The sequence below is a fragment of the Bombus impatiens genome, unplaced genomic scaffold (assembly GCF_000188095.3).
Source record: "Bombus impatiens unplaced genomic scaffold, BIMP_2.2 scf_0033, whole genome shotgun sequence".
NCBI classification, from domain to species: domain Eukaryota; kingdom Metazoa; phylum Arthropoda; class Insecta; order Hymenoptera; family Apidae; genus Bombus; species Bombus impatiens.
This window is the reverse complement of record NT_176452.1, coordinates 1,496,816-1,520,671: the sequence shown is the minus strand read 5'-3', so window position 1 is coordinate 1,520,671 and position 23,856 is coordinate 1,496,816. Positions and strand designations below refer to the sequence as shown.

Below are 23,856 nucleotides of genomic sequence, written 5' to 3'. Positions count from 1 at the left end.
GATATATTATTTATCTTGCTGTAATACAATAATATATCATCTTTGGAATAATACTTTCAATTAACAATTAATGGATATTTATAATAAAAAAATATCCAAAATTTGGTGCTTGTAAGGTAGTAACTATTTTCCATATACAACATAGCATAACTATTATTATTATTACACAAATGATCATATTTTATTAGTAATTAAATATTTATTAAAAGTGGATTATAATTATCATATAACTGTGATCATTTTGTTTTATATATATTGCAAGTATCATATATTTAATTACTCATACTAAACAATAATGTACAACAATAATATATTAATATAAGAATTTGATTTGTGTAATACATCATATAAATATTATATATTTAAGAACATACATATACTCATAATAACGGATTAACATTAACCAGGAAATAAACGTTAACTGCAAAATGATCTAGGAAGACAAAAAGCAGCACTAATATAAATTAAATACTTAAAAAGTGATTATTAATTCTAATATGCTTAATTAGACTGATGTTCAATATGTTTCAAAAGCTTCAATGTGTACAAAGTGTTTTATATTGAAAGATATTTAATTTGAAAAACATAAAAAAGCATGTATTAAATACATTTCTGTTTATATAGAAGCAAATAATATATTCAGTTTGATTGAATCAATATTGTAAAACGTTTATCTACTAAAATGCTTATCAATTCTATTAACTATTAACTAACTTTAACTGTAGAATCCTCATTTGTAAATAATTTGCAAACATTGTATAAAACTTGCTAATGATTTAATATACATATTATTGAACATCACTATTTATGGGAGATTTGTGCTAACATGCTTTTGTATAAATATAAGTGAACATTTTAGTAAGTTATTTATTTTTGCTGTTTGTGAAAAATATAAACATAAAAAGAAATATTTATTAAAACATCAAGTAGCTTTCAATTATTTTTTACAGTAGTATTTCATTTATACTATTGTATCCTTCTTTTCCTTGTGCGTACTTCTAAATTACAATACATAAAATATAATACAATGATATAAAATTGTAATATTGTAATTTTTGAATTACAGCAATAAATAAATCCAACCTATATCTATAAAATTTATGATATGAAATTGTTACATTTTCGAAAAGAAATGTTTGTCAATCTAAAGACAACAATATTATTGTAAAGCTGTTAAAACTGATTTAATTAGTTATATGCAGTTGTATAATTAAATAAATAAATGTACATAGTCGTATAAAGTACAAAGATGTAGGTTAAGCTGTTAAGTGTAACATATGACGATGATAACTAATTTTATTTTATTTTATTATAAATTACTAAAGTTATTTGTATAATCATAATTTATTAAAAGACATTGTATCTTGTAAACTGGAACTTCATCTTCAAATATAAAGTAAAATTTTATCATCGGTTGAATATGGATTGAATATTATATAACTTTTCGAAATTCTTAACATATATTTCACTATATTTATCCATTTTTTGGTAGAGTTATTTTATTAAATAAATAATATTATAAACAGAAAACAGCACATACGACTATGAATTATTTTCATAATAATTTATTTAGAATTTATTGTATCAATGTACTATATCATATATCATTTACTATACTTAACTATAAACTTAAATATAAGAACAATGGTATAGAATAATATTTTTCAAAAAATACAGATAGAATTGAATCTAAGACTGGATTTTAGTAAGTAATTGATCTAACCCTGGTTTGTAGTTATTTATATTTGCCGCGTTGATAGGACAAAAGGTAGCATCGAGTGTGCTATCTAAAAGACGTTGAAAATTTCGTGACTTGTATGAATTGTATGCAGAACAGACAGGCAGGCAGTAGAACAGTGTGGTTTGTCGCCATTTTGTTTATTTTCGCGTAAAAGAGGTCTGAAAGACTATCATCGAAGCAGATCGTCCTGCTTCGTCCGTGAAAAGATCAGCTGAGTGTATCAGTGATCAGGTTAAAAAGCTGGAAACACTGTACGAAAGATTTGGTTGTAAAGGTGATCGTTGCCAGAGGCTGGATGAAATAGTAAGATCGAAATATAGTAGATTGGTGGTTTGCAAGAAGTACGTAAGTTTGACGATTAGTAGCGCGCCGGTCCCGCGGTGCGGAAACCGTTCCTCGGATCGGTCGAGAAAGAGCGAGGTGATACATAGTGAAAAGTGCGAGGAAGATAGGTTCGAGAATAAGGAGAGAAATAGTGGCGACAAGAGCAGAGACAACGTAGAAATTACGAGGATATCTCGCAAGGGTGGAATATATGCTGTGGGCGTCCCCCGAAAAAGCGGGGGCACTTGAGAGCTGCAGAAATTGGTCTCATCGCAAGTAAATATCAACCATCGTCGAGTGGCAAAAAGACGTCGTTCTCGAGTCGTAGTAGTGACGCGAGCCCGGTTGCGATTGGAATCGAACAACTAAATCAGCAACATTCGCTCGAGCAAAAATCTTCCGTCCCTGACGAGAATAATCAACCCGTCGAACGACAACAGTCCATTTTTACTCGAAACTCATCTGCAGTTGCATCAGTTAAATTAACTTCAGAAGTAACCTCGACGGCGGAAGCCGCCTCCGAGGTTCCCGGCGCAATCAAGACGACCATCAATATCGGCATTGCGATGAACCACGTTAACGATCAGGAAAATCTTAAACAGCTCAACCTGGCACCGGTTCAGGTCAATGAAGTCGAAGAAATGGATACACAAGAAGGAGGTACGGGTTACCCTCATCTGTTTCATTTCATTGAAATTTTTCTAGTTTTTTCTATTAGTTTTATATGTTTTGATTTTTGCTTTGAAGGTTATGGGAAATTATTTCGAACTTTATACGTTGATACGAACATTTTACAGTGAACTTTCTTTACGTATGTACGTATTTTAGTCAAAAATAGCGTTAATTAGAATATAAGATAAAAATTATGTTGGTTTTAGAGTTAAAAATATGTGACATATTTATATGATTTCGATAATTTGTGTTATATTATGCTACATTTGGGATAGTTTTGATTCTATACTACTTGATTGGTTTGTTGCATAGTCATGCAGTTTATACGTTCAAAAAGAATCAAAATCTATGTGTTGATGTTTATTAAAATTTTCATTATAGAAAATATTGCAATGGGATATGTATTTAATATATATGTATAATACGTAACACACACACATGCGCGCGCGCGCGCCAATATAATATGTATGTTGTATATAATCACGCAAATTATATTAACTTGATAAAGAAAAGTAAGATTCTAAATATATTTTAAATGTACTGTTATTTTTTGTTTCTCTGCATATCTATATAAATACTTTAAACACTTAATGTTAAGTTACTGAATGTATATATACTCTTTTTAACAACTTATAAATATATGGTTATAAGCAGACCTTCATTTGATGAAAACATTCATTTGTTTTCTAATTATGACACAATGACTGGAATTTGACACAGCATTTTTCATCAAGTTTTATGTGTATAAATTACTACATGGATATTTCTGTAAATCACTTTTTTAAGTTTATTATAAAACATTAAGTAAATTTTTTACTTTTATATATTAGTATTGTGGATAATCTACAATTCAAACAGCTCAAATATACAACATTCTTTTGGTACTGTTTATAAAATACTGTCAAAAATTTATATATTATATACAAAACAGCGCATAATTCATTGTAAAATGTAATGTTATCCGTCTAATTTATTGCTAAAATTGTTATGAAAGCTTTTTTCAAAAAGCAGCTTTTAAAAATTTTGCAGTAATAGATGTCTTAACCTTCTAGAAACACCAAATGATGGTGGAGGAGATGGTAATGATACTAGTCCTATGAACGGAGAATCAGAATTAGCTTGTATAGTTCAAGATCAAGAGATGGAGGAAGGTAGGAGAAAAATATTAAAAAAAAAGATTATTTTATTGATACCACCTTTCTTACAAATTAAACACAATATTAGCATTAAAATCTTAATAAAAAGCATAAATGTTTGCTAACAGTGACAGCTTACTTAAATTTTATTAGTAATTAAATTCAATTAGCAATTAAAGGGAAGTTAAAAATTGTGGTATATAGATACATATATTAAAAGTTGTTATAAAAGTTATAATAAGTTATGGTGAATAAGAATATTATAATGAGATGTAATCTAATGTTGCAATTATAAAAATTTAAATGCATATCATTAATTATAAATCTCAATATCTTTTTATTTAGATGAAGCAAGATCAGAGGCAACATTTCGTTATACAGTGGAAAATCTTTCTAAAATGAAAGAAACCCAGTTGTCACCTCCATGTTACGTTCGTAATTTACCATGGAAAATAATGATAATGCCAAGGTCAAGTCAGACACAAGATAGAGCTCCTCAGAAATCTCTTGGTTTTTTTCTGCAATGTAATGGAGAAAGTGAATCATCATGGAGTTGTTATGCAGTTGCAGATCTTCGATTACTTTCTTGTAAGGAAGGACAGGAACCATTTAGTAGAAGTTAGTATATATTTTCATATACTAATATTTTATTTTTACTGAAGATTGTTTTGTTTCATTTAATTTTTAATTTAGTTAATATTATGATTCTGTATTCTTATTTTAGAAATTCAACATCTCTTCTATAGTAAAGAAAATGATTGGGGATTTAGTCATTTTATGACATGGCAGGATGTCCTGGATCCTGATAAAGGTTTTATTAAAGATGATTCTATTACACTTGAGGTTAGTGTGATATTAGATTTTTTAAATCAAAGAGTAATAAAGAAATATTTTGTTTAATTTGATGTAAAAATTTATAGTTATTCATTACTTTTATTTTAGGCTATCTTCAATCAAAAATTTTTAAAAATTTCCAATTTTCTGGTTATGTTATAATTTAATTCTCTGAGGAGGTTTATGAAATATTATATAAATATTAAGTTTCAATCCATTTGTTTCGTAAATATTTTCTGTAAACATACACGTTTATAGCTATTTTTATAACATTAATTCTTTTTAAATAGGTTCATGTCATGGCTGATGCTCCACATGGTGTCAGCTGGGATAGTAAAAAGCATACAGGATTTGTAGGCTTAAAAAATCAAGGTGCTACATGCTATATGAACTCTTTACTTCAAACTTTGTATTTTACGAATCAGGTAGGTTAATAAATTCATTTCGAGTACTTCAAAACTTAAATATTAACTATAATTGTTATTTGTATGAGTATGTGCTGTGTATATTATGTTAATACAAATTTCTAAAGAAACATTGATAGTGATGGATATTATGAAATTATCAGATTAACAGAAGTAAAATAAATTTTGTTGTATTTTTTAAACTAAAAACTAATTAATATTCTTTACTTTCTAGATCTTAAACTTTTTGTGATTGTAATATAAATATTTAAGTATTTATCCTTTATGTTTCTAGTTACGTAAAGCAGTTTACAAAATGCCAACAGAAAGTGATGATTCTAGCAAAAGTGTTGCTTTGGCTTTACAAAGGGTATTTCATGAATTACAGTTCTCTGATAAGCCAGTAGGTACAAAAAAATTAACCAAAAGCTTTGGTTGGGAAACATTGGATTCATTCATGCAACATGATGTACAAGAATTTTTACGAGTGGTAAGGAATTAATGTATTTACTACTATTTATAAAATCCTTAACAATAATCTGTAGTATTTTAAGCTTATTTATCAATGATAAGAGTTTTTCTTTACTAATAATTGTTTTAGCTTTTAGACAAGTTGGAAAGTAAAATGAAAGGTACATGTGTAGAAGGTACAGTGCCAAAATTATTTGAAGGAAAAATGGTCTCATTTATAAAATGTAAAAATATTGATTACAAATCAACTAGAGTTGAAACTTTCTATGATATACAGTTAAATATAAAAGGAAAGAAAAATAGTAAGTATACGAAGAAATATTTCTTATTAAATACATAAAAATTTCATGTTTTGCCTATTATTTATAAAATTTTATATTATGTAAAAATTAACTTTAGTTTATGAGTCTTTTAATGATTATGTGAGTACTGAAAGTCTGGATGGTGATAATAAATATGATGCGGGGGAGAATGGATTGCAAGAGGCAGAGAAAGGTGTTATCTTTTCATCATTTCCACCAGTGTTGCATTTACATTTAATGCGATTTCAATATGATCCAGTTACAGATTGTTCTGTAAAATTTAATGATAGGTAAGAAATAACAAAAAAAATTATAATCTTAATACATAGAATCTATTTTTTCATATTTGCGATCTTTATGTCTATATATATTAAATTTCATTAAGGTTTGAATTCTATGAAAAAATAAGCCTTGGCAAATATTTACAAAATAAAGAAGCAACAAGTGCAGATTATACATTGCACGCAGTCTTAGTACACAGTGGGGATAATCATGGTGGGCATTATGTTGTATTTATCAACCCAGCTGGTGATGGAAAAGTATGTGCATTTTTTATTCTAATTATTTTATTCTAATTTAGTTAGAAATAATTATGCATTTCTTTTAAACATAATGTCGTTTTCTATTTAAATAATTTTAAATAATTATATGCAAATATCATTGATTGTGTATACTCAATTCTGAAACAGTGGTGCAAATTCGACGATGATGTCGTCTCAAGGTGTACGAAACAAGAAGCTATTGAACACAATTATGGTGGTCAAGACGAGGATATGTCCATAGCTGTCAAACATTGTACGAACGCCTATATGTTGGTGTACATAAGGGACTCTGAGCTGGAAAACGTCCTACAAGAAGTCAAGGAAGAGGATATACCTCAAGAGGTCAGAAACGTCCTACAAAGAGAGCTTTCCCAGGAGTTGAGCGACCATGAACGTGACAAAGACGCGACTGACTCAATCAAAGACTCACATACAGAGACTACGACTCTTCGTCCGTGCACGCAAAATTCTCGAAATCCAAATCTCTATATTCATGATTTTTGAAGAGATGGAAAGAGTTGCAAATTGGTTGAATTCTTTTCCAATAAAACTTCCCATTTCTTAAATATGTCTTGAGCTAATTAGCTCATAACATATAAAATCATCAAATTCATAAAACATTACATCAAGTTATATACAAGGATGAAATAAGTTTAATAACATAGGAACGTATTTGAATAGATTCAATATTTTGGATATGTGAATTAATCAGAAAATAATATCTACAAATTAAATTTAATAAATTAATATTTTTTTTAGCACCTATACATACATATATATATTTTCAAATATTTGTTATAAAATTTCTCTTAATATTTTTTAATAACCAGAAATTTATAGCGTTATCAGCTACAGGCTGTTATATCACCAAATGTTGATATTGTATACATTGTGTCCATTTTCAGATACAGCATGTTGTATGTAATACGTCACTCTTATGTGACTTAAAAGTGTTACGCGCGCATTACTTTGCTGATATTTATTACATATTTAAAAAAGAAAGGAGAAAAAAAAATATTTCATTACATTATATTGAATTGATGTCTATATACAAAGATATTTGGTTTGAAAATGACAGTTAATCAATATAAAATGTTGTATTACAGTTATCTAATATGTATATTATCAATAGATTTTTATTAGTTAATGTTATATAGAGATTTGTTTTATTCAAATGAACGTATTTTAATCTTTTTGACAGAGGATTTTTTTTGTATGGACGATTGAGTCATGTAAAAATTAGATCTTTGTTGATTCTTTTAATTTATTTTTCTCGTTACTTAAAAATTTTATATTAATTATATATTAGTTGATTGAAGGTTAAACAGCTATAATTAATGTACGCGTTGCACTTCAGGTACTATACAAAAATTGAAATCGGGTTGGCATAAAATCTGATTATTAGGCTATTATCATGGTGAGCCTTAGAATCAGTTTGAAATGTTTATTGTAATAAATATTGTATGATATTATACCTAAAAAAAATAATTGTATTGTAGTATTCTAAAGCTTTGGGTAACAAATGCACAGACATATCGCAGAATAGGTTGAAATGTGTGAATAATTATAACAAAAGTACAGGCAAGAAAGACTTATTAGTTAATAGAGTGAGATAATTATTCAAAATCTGATTTAAAATAATGAGTTATAACTCATGAAATAGATAATGCTGTGGGAAAAAGAGAAAATGAACAATAAGTAGGATTTATTAATGTCTGCTACTTCCTTAATACGTCTTCTAAGGTGTATTTGTTATTTAATGAAGATCGTTTAGTGAGTGAGGTGAAATGTGATTTATATTATTAAATCTATGATTTTCGCGAATTAACACTTTGAATCAACGTTAATAATAAAATTAGGATATTGAACCTTGTAATGAGGTCTGAATCAATTAATCGAGTCGTTAATTCATTAAATTTTGTCAATGTTCATAGTCAGTATGACCATCAACAGATGCTATCTATTTATTTGTTGTTACGTATTAATAAATAGAAAAAATTCAATGCCTCATGAACAAAGTGAATATTTCATAATAACTATAAAATACCTATATATATATATATATATATAATATATAATATATATATATATTACTCTTTATCTTAGACATAAAATGAATGAAAAAATATAGAATAAACTGTTGAATACTAGAGAATTTCAAACACTAAAAATCATATTAGTTAATTTGTTACCATTTTTACTTTTTACTTGTTAAAAATGTAGTTGTATTATTATTTAAAACATCCGCATGACAGTAATTCAATATGTAAAGCATCTCCACACTACTATAGTTATACATTACATTCTTTTTATTATTTAGCATAAATGATGGTCATGTATTTTTGTAAATATTCATAGCACACAGGTATGATAGTCTAAGATCTGCAAATATCAATTATTAACATTGTATGATTCTTGATTTCAAAGAAATATATAATATAACATTGTGTTTTATATTTTAATCAAAATGTAGTAGACAAAACGAAGATAATAGGAAATTTATTTTTTAGAACTATGAAACAAAAATTTAGTACATTTCATAAATCATTATGTAGTTATTTAAAACATCATCCCTGTGTAAAAATTTATTAGTATTTTATGTATTTTATATACTTTCTAATTGTTTGCATTAATTTGAAGTACATTACACGAAACCATCATTTACAGCTGAATAATTTTCATTGTGTAATTGTTTGACTTAGTAGTCTGTATTGCGGCAGATGAACAAAATTAAAATTATATAAAGGACAAAACAAAATTCATTCTTTTGATGTTTCGAATACTATTCGTTCTCGAATCTCAAAAGCATGATACTAGCACACTGCTTTTCTAAAAGTTTAAATTTTAGAAGACAGATGAGGAAAAATTACCAATGAGATGAATTTAGTACATATATGGATAATTTTAATTTTGTTGGTCTAGCTGGTGGAGAGGCTGCAAGAGGAGAAGAGGCTGGAACAAATACGAAGAAAGGAAAGAACAGAAGCATACTTGTATATAACCGTCAACGTCCTTCTTGAGGATAATTTTGACGGTCACCAAGGGAATGACTTATATGATCCAGAGCATGCTTTGTATCGTGTATTTCGCGTACGTAAGCAGTGTACCTTGCACGAGTTTCTCGAATTGCTGAGTGATAGCTTGGTAAGTGTTGACAAATTTTTCATGCTATTACTCTCATCATATTGTATTAAAATATGTTACTATCGATATTTTATTTTATCGATATTTTTAATTATTTGATATTGAAATATTGGTGTGACTTCATAATATGTGCTACTAATTGGTTATATATTATATTATTGTGATCATCTACGAACACGGTAGGTGATTAAAAAAATTGTACTTAAAAGTGAAACAACTATTTTATCAAATTGAAGGATACAGAATCTAAATAATTAATTTTATGGGATTTTTTTCTACAGAAATATCCAATAGAACAAATTCGTTTGTGGCCGTTGAATGTGCGTTCAAACCAGACTTGTAGACCAATGCCAATTGAATTAGAAAATGACCTACAAAAATCCATTTACCAATGCGCAGAGAACCCAAATGTTTGGAACGTGTTTGTTGAACTTGTTCCTCCAGATTCTGATCTAACAGCATTGCCACCTTTCGATAAAGACACTGATGTTCTGCTATTTTTTAAATTATATGATCCCAAAAATAAGAAGATTCATTACTGCGGACATCATTATATGCCTGTCACAGCTAAAGTCCGTAAGTTTTATTTTAAATAACTTCCTTTCTTTAATTTCATTTTTTGCTATAATGTTATTGTCAGAGATTGAGAAACAAATTTATATATTATAAAATATAATAGATTTATATCTTCATAACAGTGGAAAATAATTGTTATCACGGTTTTGTGCAGAGGAACTTATACCAATTTTAAATGAAAGAGCCGGTTTCCCACCTGATACAGAATTGGCTCTTTACGAAGAAATCAAACCAAACTTGGTAGAAAAGATAGACAACTTAACAGAACCATTAGAGAAAGTTCTTGAGGAATTAATGGATGGAGATATAATTGTTTTTCAAAAAGAGGGTGACAATCAAATGTATGAGCTTCCAACATGTAGAGAATACTTCAAGTAAGTTGAGAAACATTTGTAAAATTTGATATTTATACAAATATCTTTATACAAAAATTTTTGTTATATTTCAGAGACCTATTTCATAGAGTGGAAGTTACATTTTGTGATAAAACAATTCCTAATGATACTGGTTTTACAATGGAACTTTCATTAAGAATGACATATGACCAAATGGCAAGAGCTGTGGCACAGAGACTTGGTACAGATCCTTATCTTTTGCAATTCTTTAAATGTCAAACGTAAGAATATATATAATATATAACTATGCAATTTTATATACTTTTATACGTCTATATTATATATACAAATATTTCTCATTACATTTGCAGCTACAAAGATTCACCTGGTCACCCACTAAAATGCACATTTGAAGGTTCGTTGAAAGATTTAGTTTCTTATTGTAAACCTAAAGCAAAAAAGTTATATTATCAGCAACTTAGTATTAGAGTAAATGAACTCGAAAACAAAAAGCAGTTCAAATGTATATGGGTTGGTCCGTCTCTTAAAGAAGAGAAGGAAATTATTCTTTATCCTAACAAAAATGGAACAGTAGCAACACTGCTGGAAGAAGCTAAAAAACAAGTAGAATTATCAGAAAACGGATCTGGAAAATTAAGGATATTAGAAATTAATTCTAGTAAACTTTCGCCTGGACCAAGGGAAGATGTACCTTTAGATAATTTAAATACATCTGGCACAAAATTATACAGGATAGAAGAAATTCCAAATGATGAGTTAAATTTAGCAGAAGATGAAATGTTGGTTCCTGTTGCCCATTTCCACAAGGATATTTTTTCAACATTTGGTATTCCCTTTTTCTTTAAAATTAAACATGTAAGTATAGTAAAATATGAAAAGATGTTTTTTCAAGTAAATATTTTAATTTTATAATTTTACATTGTTTGTATTTTCGTCGTTTATGTGTTTACAGGGCGAGCCTTTTCCAAAGATGAAAGAAAGACTATTGAAGAAGTTGGGGGTACAAGAAAAAGAATTTGAAAAGGTAGGCATCCTAATCTAATTTTATTTGATATTCTATGAGAATTCATAAAAAAACTTTGAAGTTTAAGTTCGCGGTGGTGACGATGGGTAAACCACACTTTATTATGGACTCGCCAGAATACTGCATGGACCTTGCAGATTTCCGTATTCATCCAAATCAAAGTAAGTGTTCAAATAAAAAAAAATACATACACTCACACATGCATATAAATACAAACGTCAAAGTTTTGATAGAAAATATTAAAATAGGTGAAGTAGCGAATAATTTTACAGTAAAAACTTTAAATTGACGTTGATGAAAAATAAATTTTGTAGTTTATCCATTTTTAAACGCAGGCACATCGCCACTTAGGCCTTGGCTCGGCCTAGAACACGTCAACAAAGCGCCAAAGCGCTCTCGTATCAACTACCTCGAAAAGGCCATTAAAATTTACAATTAGATTTTCATCACACGAAGAAAAATGAAATTAGGCAGCCATTCATATAATTTATACGACTCTATAGTAAGAAAGCGACGTTTGACATAGGATGGTTGGAAATGCGTTTATGTATTCGGTTCTTCAACCAGATAGTGCGCGGTTTTAATATTATGATCATGTTAACAAAAGGTAAATCTACGCTTTGTATACGATGGATTAAGAGACTGTAATGAACATGCAATGATATTTTATACATCATGGAAGTTCTCCCTTTCGAATTGACAGGGATTTTACGTAATGGCTGGATCAATCATATATACTGATGATTGATTCCACTATACTGCAACAATGGATTCTATTTGTGAAATTTGTAAATATTTTGTCACTCAGTGACAGTTATTTAACAAATATTTTTGAAAGCACTGTTTTTCACTGCTTTTACGTCTATCAAGAGTAAGAATTTATTTAAAAGCATATTTTATTACTAAATAAAAAAATGCTTTTGTATCAAGAAACAGTAAGGTATTTATAAATATAGCGCATTAGTTTAGAAAAGTATAATTTTTTTTTTTAAATCTCGGTTATTTGATCCTGCCATGTAAAATCTTTGTAGCTGAATATAATGAGACCCAAAGAAACATTATGTACTGTTCTACGTGATGTAATACTTAACGCCCATTATCACAAAAGAATTGTCTACATATTCCTGTTTTATATTATATTCAGGATGTTTGAAACGCAGCCATACAATTACTTTTTATAACCTTCTTCATATTTCTTCGCAAAATAGCAAAACATTAACATCTTGTTTATAGATTCGTTGCTTATTATACTTTAATTGAAGGGGAATGTAATTAAATAGTACGAAATTGTTGCATAACAAAAATTATTATAAAATATTTACAAGATAATTCATAAATAAAATTTTCGATTTGCTTTCCAAACACCCTGGATCTTTTTATGTTTGAGTATATTCTTTTTTGTGTGTGTTCTCTACATCTTTTCCTATATATTTTACTGGGATTCTATGAAATTTTGCAAATATCTAGCAGTAGACTAACATATTAATGAAGCAGTTTCAATTAAAATAACAAAAAACTGAAAAAGAATGCATCAAATATGGTGAATGTTGAATTCACTGTGCTATGAGCATAACTATATGGAATGCATTGGAAGATAAAAGTTGTTGTTTAAAAAAAAGTGTTTTCACCATTTCGTTAATTAAGCCTTTGTTTTTGTTTTATTAAACATTATTTCATAGCTTTGTTCTTTTTTTTTTATTCTTTGCATACACTCTACGCACGATAACTTGCCACGATGTTATTACTAGATCTCCTATTATTTATGAATCATCTTTTATTCAACATTTCCTCCTCTCTTAACTGTGATTATAGTCTTTCTTCGAAACGTTTAAATCCATGGCTCCACAATACCTAAGAATGTTACTAAATGTTGAAAAAAGATGGAGCAATTTATTCAATTTATTTAATAAATAAATCTTTTTCTAAGAGAGTAGTTTGTTGCAATTATTAAAAAATAAAGAAAGGAAAGAGTTTTAAACTTTAAAAGAACTCTTTAAATAGGTCAAGTTAATGATTTTAATTCGAGCTAATTAGCTGTTAGTCTATTAGAATAATAAATTGCTGCAGCTCAATTGGAGCGGTAATTTATATCGATTGAGTATATAATTTAAAGAAATACGTCAAATGTAGCTCTTACAATGAGTATGTATTATTCATGATGTCACATGTTTTCTAGAGCGTATTTCAACATCGACGAATAATTACTATGAATCGATAATACATAAGAAATTTATGCAATGTGCAGTAATATTTACGAAGACTGGACATGCTAATTGTGAAGATTGCAATATTTTGTAAACCTAAACGTGATTGTACAGCTAGTTTGACTAACTACAGCCGTAATTTTAATCATGTATATGCTTGCAAATGTTTCGTTATAAACATGCAACTTGCAGTCGCTTATCTTTGTTTTCGAAAATAATTTTAATATGTGTTCTGTTAAAAAATATAGATAGAAATTCTTAAATAACACATTTCATTACGTGATTTTGAAATGAACTTTCTTTGTTCTCTTTTTCTTTTTATTTCTTTTTCAATTCATAAGATTATTAGAATCATGTAAAGATAAGACACTAAAAGGAAGTACATATTTTTTAAACATTAGAAAAATTGAAAACTTCATTTTTCTTTTAATTAAATTATATACAAAAACTTAATGTTTAATTTTTTGTAAAAATATTAGTATTCATAACTGGTTTTCCTGACAAAAGTAAAGCGAAAGTTTTGATCAAAAGATGTCATGAATAGGGCATATGTATTTACCTGGAAACATATGTATTCATTATGAAACTATGAATTACACATTTTATTAAATATAGATATCAATTCCGCATATTAGTTGTATACATATACATTTTATTGTTATGTTCCTCAATGAATACTAACAATAACAATGATTTTAAAGTTGGAGATAGTATGAATATCACTTATGACGATGTTAATAGTATCTATGTATTTTTTGCACTAAATCATATGAAAGTTATATTTGAAAAGAATTATTTAAGTTATTGTATTATAATAAAAAAGAGAAAAGCAAACGAAAAAAATATCAAATTTACATGTAACAAATAATCCGCGAAAATATGCACTTCTGATATATAATATAATGCTTGTAATTAATTGTAATGCTGTTTCTGTTTTTGTACAGCTAATATTGTAGCAGCTGCTCAATTGTGATTGTAAAGTTCATCAATAATTTTTCACTAATTTTTTTCTAAGCAAATAAAAAGCAAAATACACACAATAAACGAGACTATACAGAATGCATAAACAAGATAATAAATAAGAAAAAGAACATTTTATGAATTTATTTGATTATCTTCACATGATTTCAGTGTGACATATTTCAATTCGTTTTTCTTCGTACGTTTACTTTAATATTATTTTCTTTTTAAGGATTGAGATAATATTTATATTAGAACAATGTTATTGTTCGGCATTACATTAACTTATTTAAAAATATATAATGACACTAGTACGAAATACTTGATTAAAAAATTACATTACAAGAAAAATTCATTGTTGAGATAAAATATTGGATATAAATATTGTATATGATTAAACTGTTTTCCTTTTTAAAAGCGGTATTAAATTTAGCGGATAGGTTAATAGTAACATTAACGTATAATGCAGATATTTTCTATCATTTCATGATTCAATATTATCAATATCTTTTTCAAATACCCTTTAATTTTTTTAACATACAAATTTAAAACAAACTTAAAAAATTTCTGGGTTAATATTATGGATAAATATTTCTGGATTACTTTTTATTACTATTACTTTTACTTTTAATTATTTTAATAGTAAAAAAATGACAAAAGAAGAAACATTTTATTTATCTTTAAATAGCATTTGTCAATCAATAGTACATTGTGTTACTTTAGTGAACTGAGGACAAATATTATCAAATCGTATTGAATAAAAATACGACTTTTACTTAGCATATGATGATTTATATATAACGAAATTTAATTTTTCTTCAATTACCGGAAATTTCCAGGGATGCTAAATATTAAAATGCCAATAATAAATAACAAAAAGAAGCAAAATAAAAAATGCTGTGTGCGAGTATAAAATTGTTATGATAATCTGTTTATCACGACAAGAAATTAACTTGTAAACATTTTTTGGAATGAACATATAATTAACAAGTAATTATTACAAAGTACATATATACAAGTGTATTATAATCTCTTTAAATAAATTGTTAAATTTTCAAATGTTTGCCTTTTTAATTATGCGATCATTTTCATGTTTATAATGCTTATCCAATTACGAAATGGCAATTACATAAATGTTTGTACTCTAGAAATTTCGTCATAATTGTAACAACATTAATTTCCCAATGTAGTATTATTGTTCGCTAAGTTATCATTAAAGATGAGAAGGAACAATCAATCTGACGAAAATATTTAAAGTTTTTGTAATATGATAAAAAAAGAACGTTTAAACGGTTCTGATAAAAGTGTGGAGTGCATTGGTCGCTAAGAAATGTGATATATACGCTATAGACTTGCGTGTATTCGAAGAAAGTAAGTATGTCGATAGTGAATTACATACTTTCAAAGCAGTATTGCCCATAGTAAAACTGTAAAATCTGTTATCATTATTTCTTATTAGAAAAACATTTAAAGCATGTACTAAGTTGCATTGCAATTCAGTGAAATATTTCGAACTGAATAATTATAAAGTGAAGTTAAATAGTCGAAGAATTTTAATTAAACTGGTACAACAAGGAAGTGTCTAGGTCTATTATATCCTTTATAAAGAAAGGCCAACAACAAGAAACTTTTTTAATCGCTTATAACAGTTATTAAAACATTTCAATTTGATAATTACAATCAATTTCGATTGTTCTAAAAAAATGTTTGAAATATTTTATTGAATTACAGAAAAAATTCGCTTTCTATTATATTAAATTTATACTACATCTCGTATTACTACGTATTCGATTTCTTTATAAATTAGTAATAAACAGGAATCTTATTTTTTAAAACATATATCTTCATGTAATAATATGACACTTTTTATTTGAAAGTTGTATATTTTATTGAGGAACAATTTTAGATTACTATATAAATTAACAATTTCAAATATTTTTTATTATTACGAATCATTTAAATCACTTCTCATAGTTGAACAAAACGATTACACTTAAAAATTACGCGCGTGTAAATTGCGAGCCGTTGAAGTTGAAGTCCTACACAATTTTTAGGTTAAAGAATGCAACTACGCGAAATGCTAAATGTGTCAGTTACAATAAATATGAATGATTTAAGAAATTTCTAATCACCTTGTATATTTCATGAACTTTTCTATATATATGATTTAAGAAACTATTTGTTATAACAATGAATTGGGCGAATTTAAATCGTTACGGTTTTCGATTGGCTGACAATCTGTTAATCAGCCGTACGCAGCATATAAAAGATCGTGTTCTTCAAGGACTATCAGAAGTATTTCAAGATTCAAATCCTAACGTGCATTTTTCAACCACGTGTCGTACACTTAAACTCGTGAGTGATTGCAAAAGTTATTTCTCATTATAATTAATCTTTGTTTGAACAATCAGTAGTAATAATGCTACTTTTTTGCATAAATGATATTTTATGCAGTTTTTTTTATAATTATCTTATATATTAAAAATTTTTTTATAATTATTTATAATTATCGCTGTATATTATATTTAATTTATTATTTTATTATTTGCATAATAATTAAATAAGTTGTATAAAAATGTTTATATATTTATATATTATATTATATATTATATATCTGATTATTAATGTATAATTTCTTTGGACAATTTTTTTATTTGTTAAAATGCTTCTAAGAATCTATATTATATTTCTTTAAATTTAAAAAATATTAATCAAAGTATTGATAAGTAATAGAAATAATTTAAAATAAATAAATAATTAATAGGAAGTAGTAATCAGAGAGTCTTGTATGTAAAACATATATGCCTCTTGATAAAGAAAATCTCATTGTGTCATGCTATACACAAGGTTATCGGTAAAAACACTTTGAACTTTATCAAGATAATAAAAAGACTAATAACTAAACACTATTTTGCAATATCCCCTGCAGACTTAAGAAATAAACAAGTATATATTCAGGAAATAGTATAGCATTATTCCAATAAATTATTTCTATTATGTGAAGTAAATGATAAGTATATTGATAATATATAAAATAGGCACTAAAATTCCTTGAATTTTTAATTACATAGCACATGCCTGAAATAATTTATAAGAATGTCTGGGAAACAGACCCAGAACTTTTTGAATTAATGAAAAAGGAAAAAAAGAGGCAAGAGTCTGGTCTTGAAATGATTGCTAGTGAAAATTTTACATCTCTCAGTGTTTTGCAATGTTTGAGTTCTTGTCTTCACAATAAATATAGTGAAGGCCTTCCTGGTCAGAGGTATGTTTCTTATAACTTACAATTATCATTATCTCTTAAGGTATTTATATGTTTATCAATTGTTAAAACTGTCCTTATATATTTAGATATTATGGAGGAAATGAATACATTGATGAAATTGAATTGTTGGCACAAAAACGTGCTTTGGAAGCATTTGATTTAAATCCTGAAGAATGGGGTTGTAATGTACAACCATATTCAGGAAGTCCAGCTAATTTTGCAGTCTACACAGGTTTAATTGAGCCTCATGGTCGTATAATGGGTTTAGATCTTCCTGATGGAGGACATCTTACACATGGTACCACATAAAATTTTCATACTAAAACATTATAAGCTATGCTACTATAGATGTTAAACTCTTTTGTTTCAATCTTCTAGGTTTTTTTTCTGCAACTAAAAAGGTTTCTGCAACATCAATATTTTTTGAATCAATGCCATACAAAGTTAGTCTTGATACTGGTTTAATTAACTATGATAAGTTAGCTGAGGATGCAAGTTTATTTAAGCCTAAAATTATAATAGCAGGTGTTTCCTGTTATAGTAGATGCTTAAACTACAAGCGATTCAGGGAAATAGCAGATGAGAATAATGCTTATTTATTTAGTGACATGGCTCATGTATCAGGATTAGTTGCAGCTAAATTAATTCCTAGTCCATTCGAATATAGTGATGTTGTATCTACTACAACTCATAAGACTTTAAGGTAATTGTTAGCAAATATTGCTTATTGGTAAATAGCTTCTTATTTCCTTATCAAAGAACATTTCTTTGTTTATCATTACTAGAGGGCCTCGTGCTGGTGTTATATTTTTTCGTAAGGGAGTCAGAAAAATTGGAAAAGATGGTCAACAAATTATGTATGATTTGGAAGATAAAATTAATCAAGCTGTATTCCCAGGATTACAAGGTGGACCTCACAATCATGCAATTGCAGGCATAGCTACAACAATGAAACAAGTTAAATCACCAGAATTTCTTCAGTATCAGAAACAAATTATAGCTAATGCAAAGAGACTATGTTCAAGACTTCAGGAGCATGGCTATAAAATCAGTACAGGTGGAACTGATGTTCATATGTTTCTTGTAGATTTACGAAATAAAGGCATTACAGGAGCTAAAGCAGAAAAGATTTTGGAGAGTATCTCCATAGCTTGCAATAAAAACACAGTGCCTGGTGATAAAAGTGCATTGAATTGCAGTGGTATCAGACTTGGTACACCTGCATTAACCACTCGTGGTTTAGTTGAAAAAGATATTGATAAAGTTGTTGATTTTATACACAGAGGTGCTTATGTTTTAAAATAATATCTTAGAATAGAATTGAAAATATTAAAAGTGTACAAAAAATATTCTTTGATTCTAATTTCTTTTAGGGCTATTACTTGCTAAGGAAGTGTCTAACATTTCTGGTCCTAAACTTATTGACTATAAAAGGGTATTGAATACCGATGTCAACATAAAGGCAAAGGTTACAGCTTTAAGAGAAGAAGTTGAAACATTTTCTAGGCAATTTCCTATTCCCGGTTTTGAAGAATATTGATGGTATAATCTTGTTATGACATTATAAATATTTACTTACATAACTCTTTGTATTGCGCACATTTTTTATTAATTTTGTAAAAAAGAATAAAATATGTTTAAAAGAATTATGTTTTGTAATTATTCATAAGAAACATAAATATATACATATATGAATTCTGTGTGAAATATGTATTTATATACATATATAATGCTTTCACGGATATAAATTATTTGAAAAACGCTTATTATGGGTACATTAAGAAATTAAATATAAGATAATTTTTAATTATACATTTAAAAGGTATTACATTATGTGAATTACAATATTGCATTACTTATACATACAGTATAATAAATTCCATACTCTTCATTAATTTTTAAGAACTTTGTACATTTATTATTGCAACTAAATATAAACGTATCTTGTATATGTGAGTTAAATTTTCATTTGAAAAATAAAGTTTAGTTGCGTAAATTACTATTAAGAGAAATTTGAATATTACATTTATATAAACACGAATATTAAAAGTTTTTCTCCTATATTGTTACATAAAAAAATTTAATATTTATACTTTATTCTTATATTTGTTTATAAGATTCTAAATGTTGCTGTATTAATCATCAACATTTAAATATTCCCATTGCTATTATTCGTTGCTTACCAATTCTAAATAAAAATATTAATAAAAATCAATCCTTAATTTTTTTAACTATATTATGATATTATTTTCATGTTTCTTTGTTTAGAGCTGTGTATTTTTATTTAACAATCAAGATTTATTTACGAATTGATAATTGATATTTATTTAGAATTATCACATAAATTATCCTGCATTACTATCAATCAGTATCATTTTTCTCGATTACAATATTATAACTAATTTATAATATCATATATTCAGTTATTGCTCAATAGAAATAAATGTAGTTAGAAATAGTTAATTGGAACTAACTTTTTATATTGTTTGCTTCGTTTCAGATTAGTTTTTCTAATTGAGATACCTTGAGACATTGCATTTCTTTTTACATCCAGTATAGTTATATTTAAAAAATGGACCTGAAATAAGACGTTTTAAGTTGCAATTGAAAATAAAATAAGATTTCTCTACTTGTATGTTATTTTTGTTTACTATTATGTATAATATCTATATACGCAGTATTCCAATGTTTTGTATTTCAATTTATTTATTGTTTCGTGATAAATCTTTTAAGGATAATGTGTTCATATATATAATATTTGTATATGGTATAAATTTTAATAATTTCCTAAATAATATATGTAAAATTATATCAATGTTCGCGCGCATATTTATATGAAAAACAAATACATATCACGTCTGTCAATGTACTATACGAAAAATCTATTTTATCAACAAATTTTAATTTATTTTGTTTAAAGTGGAACCATGTGTGTTTGTAACAAATTTAAACATTGCATATTTGCAAAATGCTTGCTGTGTTCAAAAATTATGGAAAAATAAGCTATTACACCCATAATACATATAACATATACTACAAGAATACACATATGTTTGTATATGTATATACCTATTATAAATCTATATCCTTCATCATATTTTTTTCCTGTACTTTTGGATTCAATACACAGCAATTGTACATTATTCTTAGTACTGAAAAGTGCTTTGTTACAAAATCATGGCCACGTCATTTTCACAATTAAATATACATTCTTTTTTCGCTAAAATTTGTAAACAATATAAATCATATTAGTACAGAGTTTGATAAATAAATATTTTACTTCCCGCTATGACAGTTACACACATAAGATTAATTTCACTCATTTAGTATTTCAGCAACAAATAGTATTAAGCACTCCTTCTCTGTAGCTGTAAGTGTATAATGTAACGTTTATTTGTCACACGATTAAGTTTATATAAAATAAATCTTCATTTCAGCAGTTACACTCAAATACATGTTTTTTTTCTTGAACATACATCATCATATATAGATAATTATTAGTACAAGGATTTTGTTCAAAGTTCAAGTTTGTTTTTAAGCTTCATTGTGATATTTAAATAAGATTCCATATGTATAATTTGAAAGTTTCGACTAAGTTGCAACATATCAAATAATAGTTCAAATATAGTATCAAAAGAGACCTTCCATGGTGATATAAAGAAAGACATGTATAAAGAGTCATTATTTTTAACAAATATCTTCTTTCTATGTACTTTTACTTTCTGATGAATGAATTTCTGAGAATTGTTCCTAACTTATAACTTTGAAAAATTCCTCTAGGAATGCATCCCACATATTTTTATTTTAAATAAGTTTATCTGTACAAGTCATTTAAGAAAATTAATTTTAATACAATGTTTGAAGATCTACTAGATCAACGCAATGTGTGTATTAAAAATATATGGGACACCATTATATGTGTGTATATATATATATATATATATATATATTATGTGTGTATATATATATACATATATATAAAGTTCATTATTTACTTTCATCACATTGCACAGTGACGTGTAACTTTTAATCAGTCAAGCTCTTGTGCTGTTTGTGAAGTTGAAGCTGTGTTTCTTTGTTCATCATCTGAACCTTCATCTTCAAGACCATTAAAAAATGATTGTAAAAGTGTACCAAATAATCCTTGATTGCGAGGACGTGGGGATGGAACGTTAAAAAATAATTGCCCTATTTTATCTAAGTACTGTCGATAACATGGATCTCTGTTTAAAGATATTCGATATTGTTCACAAAGTACTGTGAACACAGCGAGTTTACCACTGAAAAATATGAAGTGCAGAATATAATATTGCTACAAATTTCCTACAACTTTCTAATAATTAAACAAATGAGATAAAATTTGTACTCACCTGTCAACTGTTTTTAATAAAAAAAATAAAAAATTCAGTAAAGGAAGAAGATATGGTGGACCACTGTTTATTTTTGGATGCTGTGATGTATAAGAATTGAAAACTTCCTGTGCAGTAGTTTTATTTTGTAAACAAAGGTATCTAAAAATAAGTTAACAAGATTTTCTAAATTGTTTTAAAGTACTTTAAATACTATTTAGATGCTTAAATTAATGAGGTGCGTACTTACTGCAAAACTGCCTGAGCTATAAAAAGATCTATTTCATTTTTGTAACCACGTTGCTCATGGAGCTCGACAAGCATCGCAGCACATCCAGAACCATCTCTACTATATATAAAATGTTGCCTTGCCATTATATAATTTTTTTCTACGAAAATGTATAACAAATTTCTTTAATATTATTATTATTATATGAATGTATATTTAAAGACGTTTATTATCTTAATCGATTTACCTCTCCAAAATACTTGTGCTACTTTCTGATGCAAATCTGGATGACCTGTTTTATATTCTGTACCTTTTATACTCCATCGAAGAGCAGATTGTACAAATACATCTCTTTCAGGTGATAAAGGACTCATTATACTGAACAAGTTTGTTATTTTTTCGAAATAATCTTGAGAAGGTTCTGTTCCTGATTGTGTTAAAACATTTATAAATAAGATTCCTAAGTCAGCTCCACTTGCATGCTATAAGTAATAAAATATAATAATATTACAATACTTTTTTATACATCTGTATAATATGCATAAATAATTGCAAATATGCTATATACAACTCAATGTTATATAGTATTATCAATTGATATAGAACATAATCTCATTATATCTTAAAATATTCTAGAATATTCCACAACATTTTAATTTTTATTTATAAAAATACATTTTAATATAACAGACATTAATGATAACTGATAATAGAACTTGATTATAGATTGTTCGAGAAGGGAATTTGTAAATAACACTTAGGAATGTGTATTATGACATCATTTTGAAAATAGTTTTTTTCGCGACATATTTGTAAAATCAATGAAAAATAGAGAAAGTGGAATAGATTACGTACTTGCTCGTGTTGTAATAAAAGAGTAGAACCATTATATAGTAATTCCAAAAGTTCCGAATACTTTTTCTGCCCAAGATATCTGGAAGAAGAGGTTAAGCAATCATATCGACGATTCTATAAAAACGATTCTTTGACGATGTTGATTAATTACGTTGTTGGCCCACCTGAAGTATAAAGTTCTATACATTTGATGAGCTTCATAATAATTTTCCGAATTTATAGATGCTTCTAATTTTGCTAAAACTCGCTGAATAGCGTGATTATACCGCGAGGCCATGTTTACGCTCTTTGGAATATTTTTTTCTGCTTTTGTAATTGGTATCATTGCTGTGTGTGTAAGTAATTTAAATTTGAATTTTTTCTAAAGATGAACTTCAATATATTCACTTATAAAAAGACATTATTATACAACGTTACAAATAATATATATGTAATACATTATAGTAGATATTAATATGAAATATCACA

The 23,856-nt window shown here is 27.1% G+C and overlaps 3 protein-coding genes across 7 annotated transcripts; 2 read left to right on the top strand and 1 right to left on the bottom strand.

Moving 5' to 3' along the window:
• Nucleotides 1-1,815: 1,815 nt before the first annotated feature.
• On the top strand, nucleotides 1,816-14,823 carry LOC100749463 (ubiquitin carboxyl-terminal hydrolase 7). Of its 4 annotated transcripts, none has more exons than XM_012387504.3 (18): nucleotides 1,816-2,725; nucleotides 3,790-3,888; nucleotides 4,219-4,491; nucleotides 4,598-4,716; nucleotides 4,998-5,132; nucleotides 5,407-5,601; nucleotides 5,713-5,884; nucleotides 5,982-6,174; nucleotides 6,270-6,423; nucleotides 6,574-6,768; nucleotides 9,349-9,570; nucleotides 9,852-10,146; nucleotides 10,301-10,520; nucleotides 10,595-10,762; nucleotides 10,853-11,357; nucleotides 11,455-11,526; nucleotides 11,594-11,687; nucleotides 11,841-14,823. In XM_012387504.3, exons 1-18 carry the CDS (start codon nucleotides 2,632-2,634, stop codon nucleotides 11,963-11,965), a joined length of 3,330 nt encoding a protein of 1,109 aa, XP_012242927.1. In that variant the 5' UTR covers nucleotides 1,816-2,631; the 3' UTR covers nucleotides 11,966-14,823. The 4 variants fall into 4 exon arrangements, with proteins under 4 accessions (XP_012242927.1, XP_012242946.1, XP_012242937.1 ...); XM_012387523.3 differs by having other exon boundaries at nucleotides 1,817-2,725; nucleotides 11,862-14,823; XM_012387514.3 differs by having other exon boundaries at nucleotides 1,817-2,725; nucleotides 11,588-11,687; nucleotides 11,862-14,823.
• A 1,076-nt stretch (nucleotides 14,824-15,899) lies between these two features.
• LOC100741844 (serine hydroxymethyltransferase, cytosolic) lies at nucleotides 15,900-19,601 on the top strand. 2 transcript variants are annotated; one of them, XM_024369097.2, is made up of 8 exons: nucleotides 15,900-16,061; nucleotides 16,150-16,276; nucleotides 16,863-17,045; nucleotides 17,762-17,955; nucleotides 18,042-18,253; nucleotides 18,334-18,658; nucleotides 18,741-19,240; nucleotides 19,329-19,601. In XM_024369097.2, exons 3-8 carry the CDS (start codon nucleotides 16,881-16,883, stop codon nucleotides 19,493-19,495), a joined length of 1,563 nt encoding a protein of 520 aa, XP_024224865.1. In that variant the 5' UTR covers nucleotides 15,900-16,061; nucleotides 16,150-16,276; nucleotides 16,863-16,880; the 3' UTR covers nucleotides 19,496-19,601. The 2 variants fall into 2 exon arrangements, with proteins under 2 accessions (XP_024224865.1, XP_033177841.1); XM_033321950.1 differs by lacking the exon at nucleotides 16,150-16,276.
• A 1,178-nt stretch (nucleotides 19,602-20,779) lies between these two features.
• Nucleotides 20,780-23,715, bottom strand: LOC100741726 (Golgi to ER traffic protein 4 homolog). The gene is made up of 6 exons (XM_003485018.4): nucleotides 23,553-23,715; nucleotides 23,389-23,467; nucleotides 22,781-23,015; nucleotides 22,555-22,693; nucleotides 22,326-22,466; nucleotides 20,780-22,235 (listed from the first exon to the last, which is right to left on the bottom strand). Exons 1-6 carry the CDS (start codon nucleotides 23,711-23,713, stop codon nucleotides 21,986-21,988), a joined length of 1,005 nt encoding a protein of 334 aa, XP_003485066.2. The 5' UTR covers nucleotides 23,714-23,715; the 3' UTR covers nucleotides 20,780-21,985.
• Nucleotides 23,716-23,856: the final 141 nt, after the last annotated feature.

Coding starts and splice junctions, on each gene's coding strand:
- LOC100749463 (XM_012387499.3), top strand. CDS start 2,632: ATGAACCACGTTAACGATCAGGAAAATCTTAAACAGCTCAACCTGGCA. Junction 2,726..3,789: donor AATGGATACACAAGAAGGAG/GTACGGGTTACC, acceptor TTAACCTTCTAG/AAACACCAAATGATGGTGGA. Junction 5,885..5,981: donor TATAAAAGGAAAGAAAAATA/GTAAGTATACGA, acceptor AATTAACTTTAG/TTTATGAGTCTTTTAATGAT.
- LOC100741726 (XM_003485018.4), bottom strand. CDS start 23,713: ATGATACCAATTACAAAAGCAGAAAAAAATATTCCAAAGAGCGTAAAC. Junction 22,694..22,780: donor AGCACAAGTATTTTGGAGAG/GTAAATCGATTA, acceptor ACATTTTCGTAG/AAAAAAATTATATAATGGCA. Junction 22,467..22,554: donor ATAGCTCAGGCAGTTTTGCA/GTAAGTACGCAC, acceptor ACTTATTTTTAG/ATACCTTTGTTTACAAAATA.
- LOC100741844 (XM_033321950.1), top strand. CDS start 16,881: ATGAATTGGGCGAATTTAAATCGTTACGGTTTTCGATTGGCTGACAAT. Junction 17,046..17,761: donor CGTGTCGTACACTTAAACTC/GTGAGTGATTGC, acceptor TTAATTACATAG/CACATGCCTGAAATAATTTA. Junction 18,254..18,333: donor TGGAGGACATCTTACACATG/GTACCACATAAA, acceptor TCAATCTTCTAG/GTTTTTTTTCTGCAACTAAA.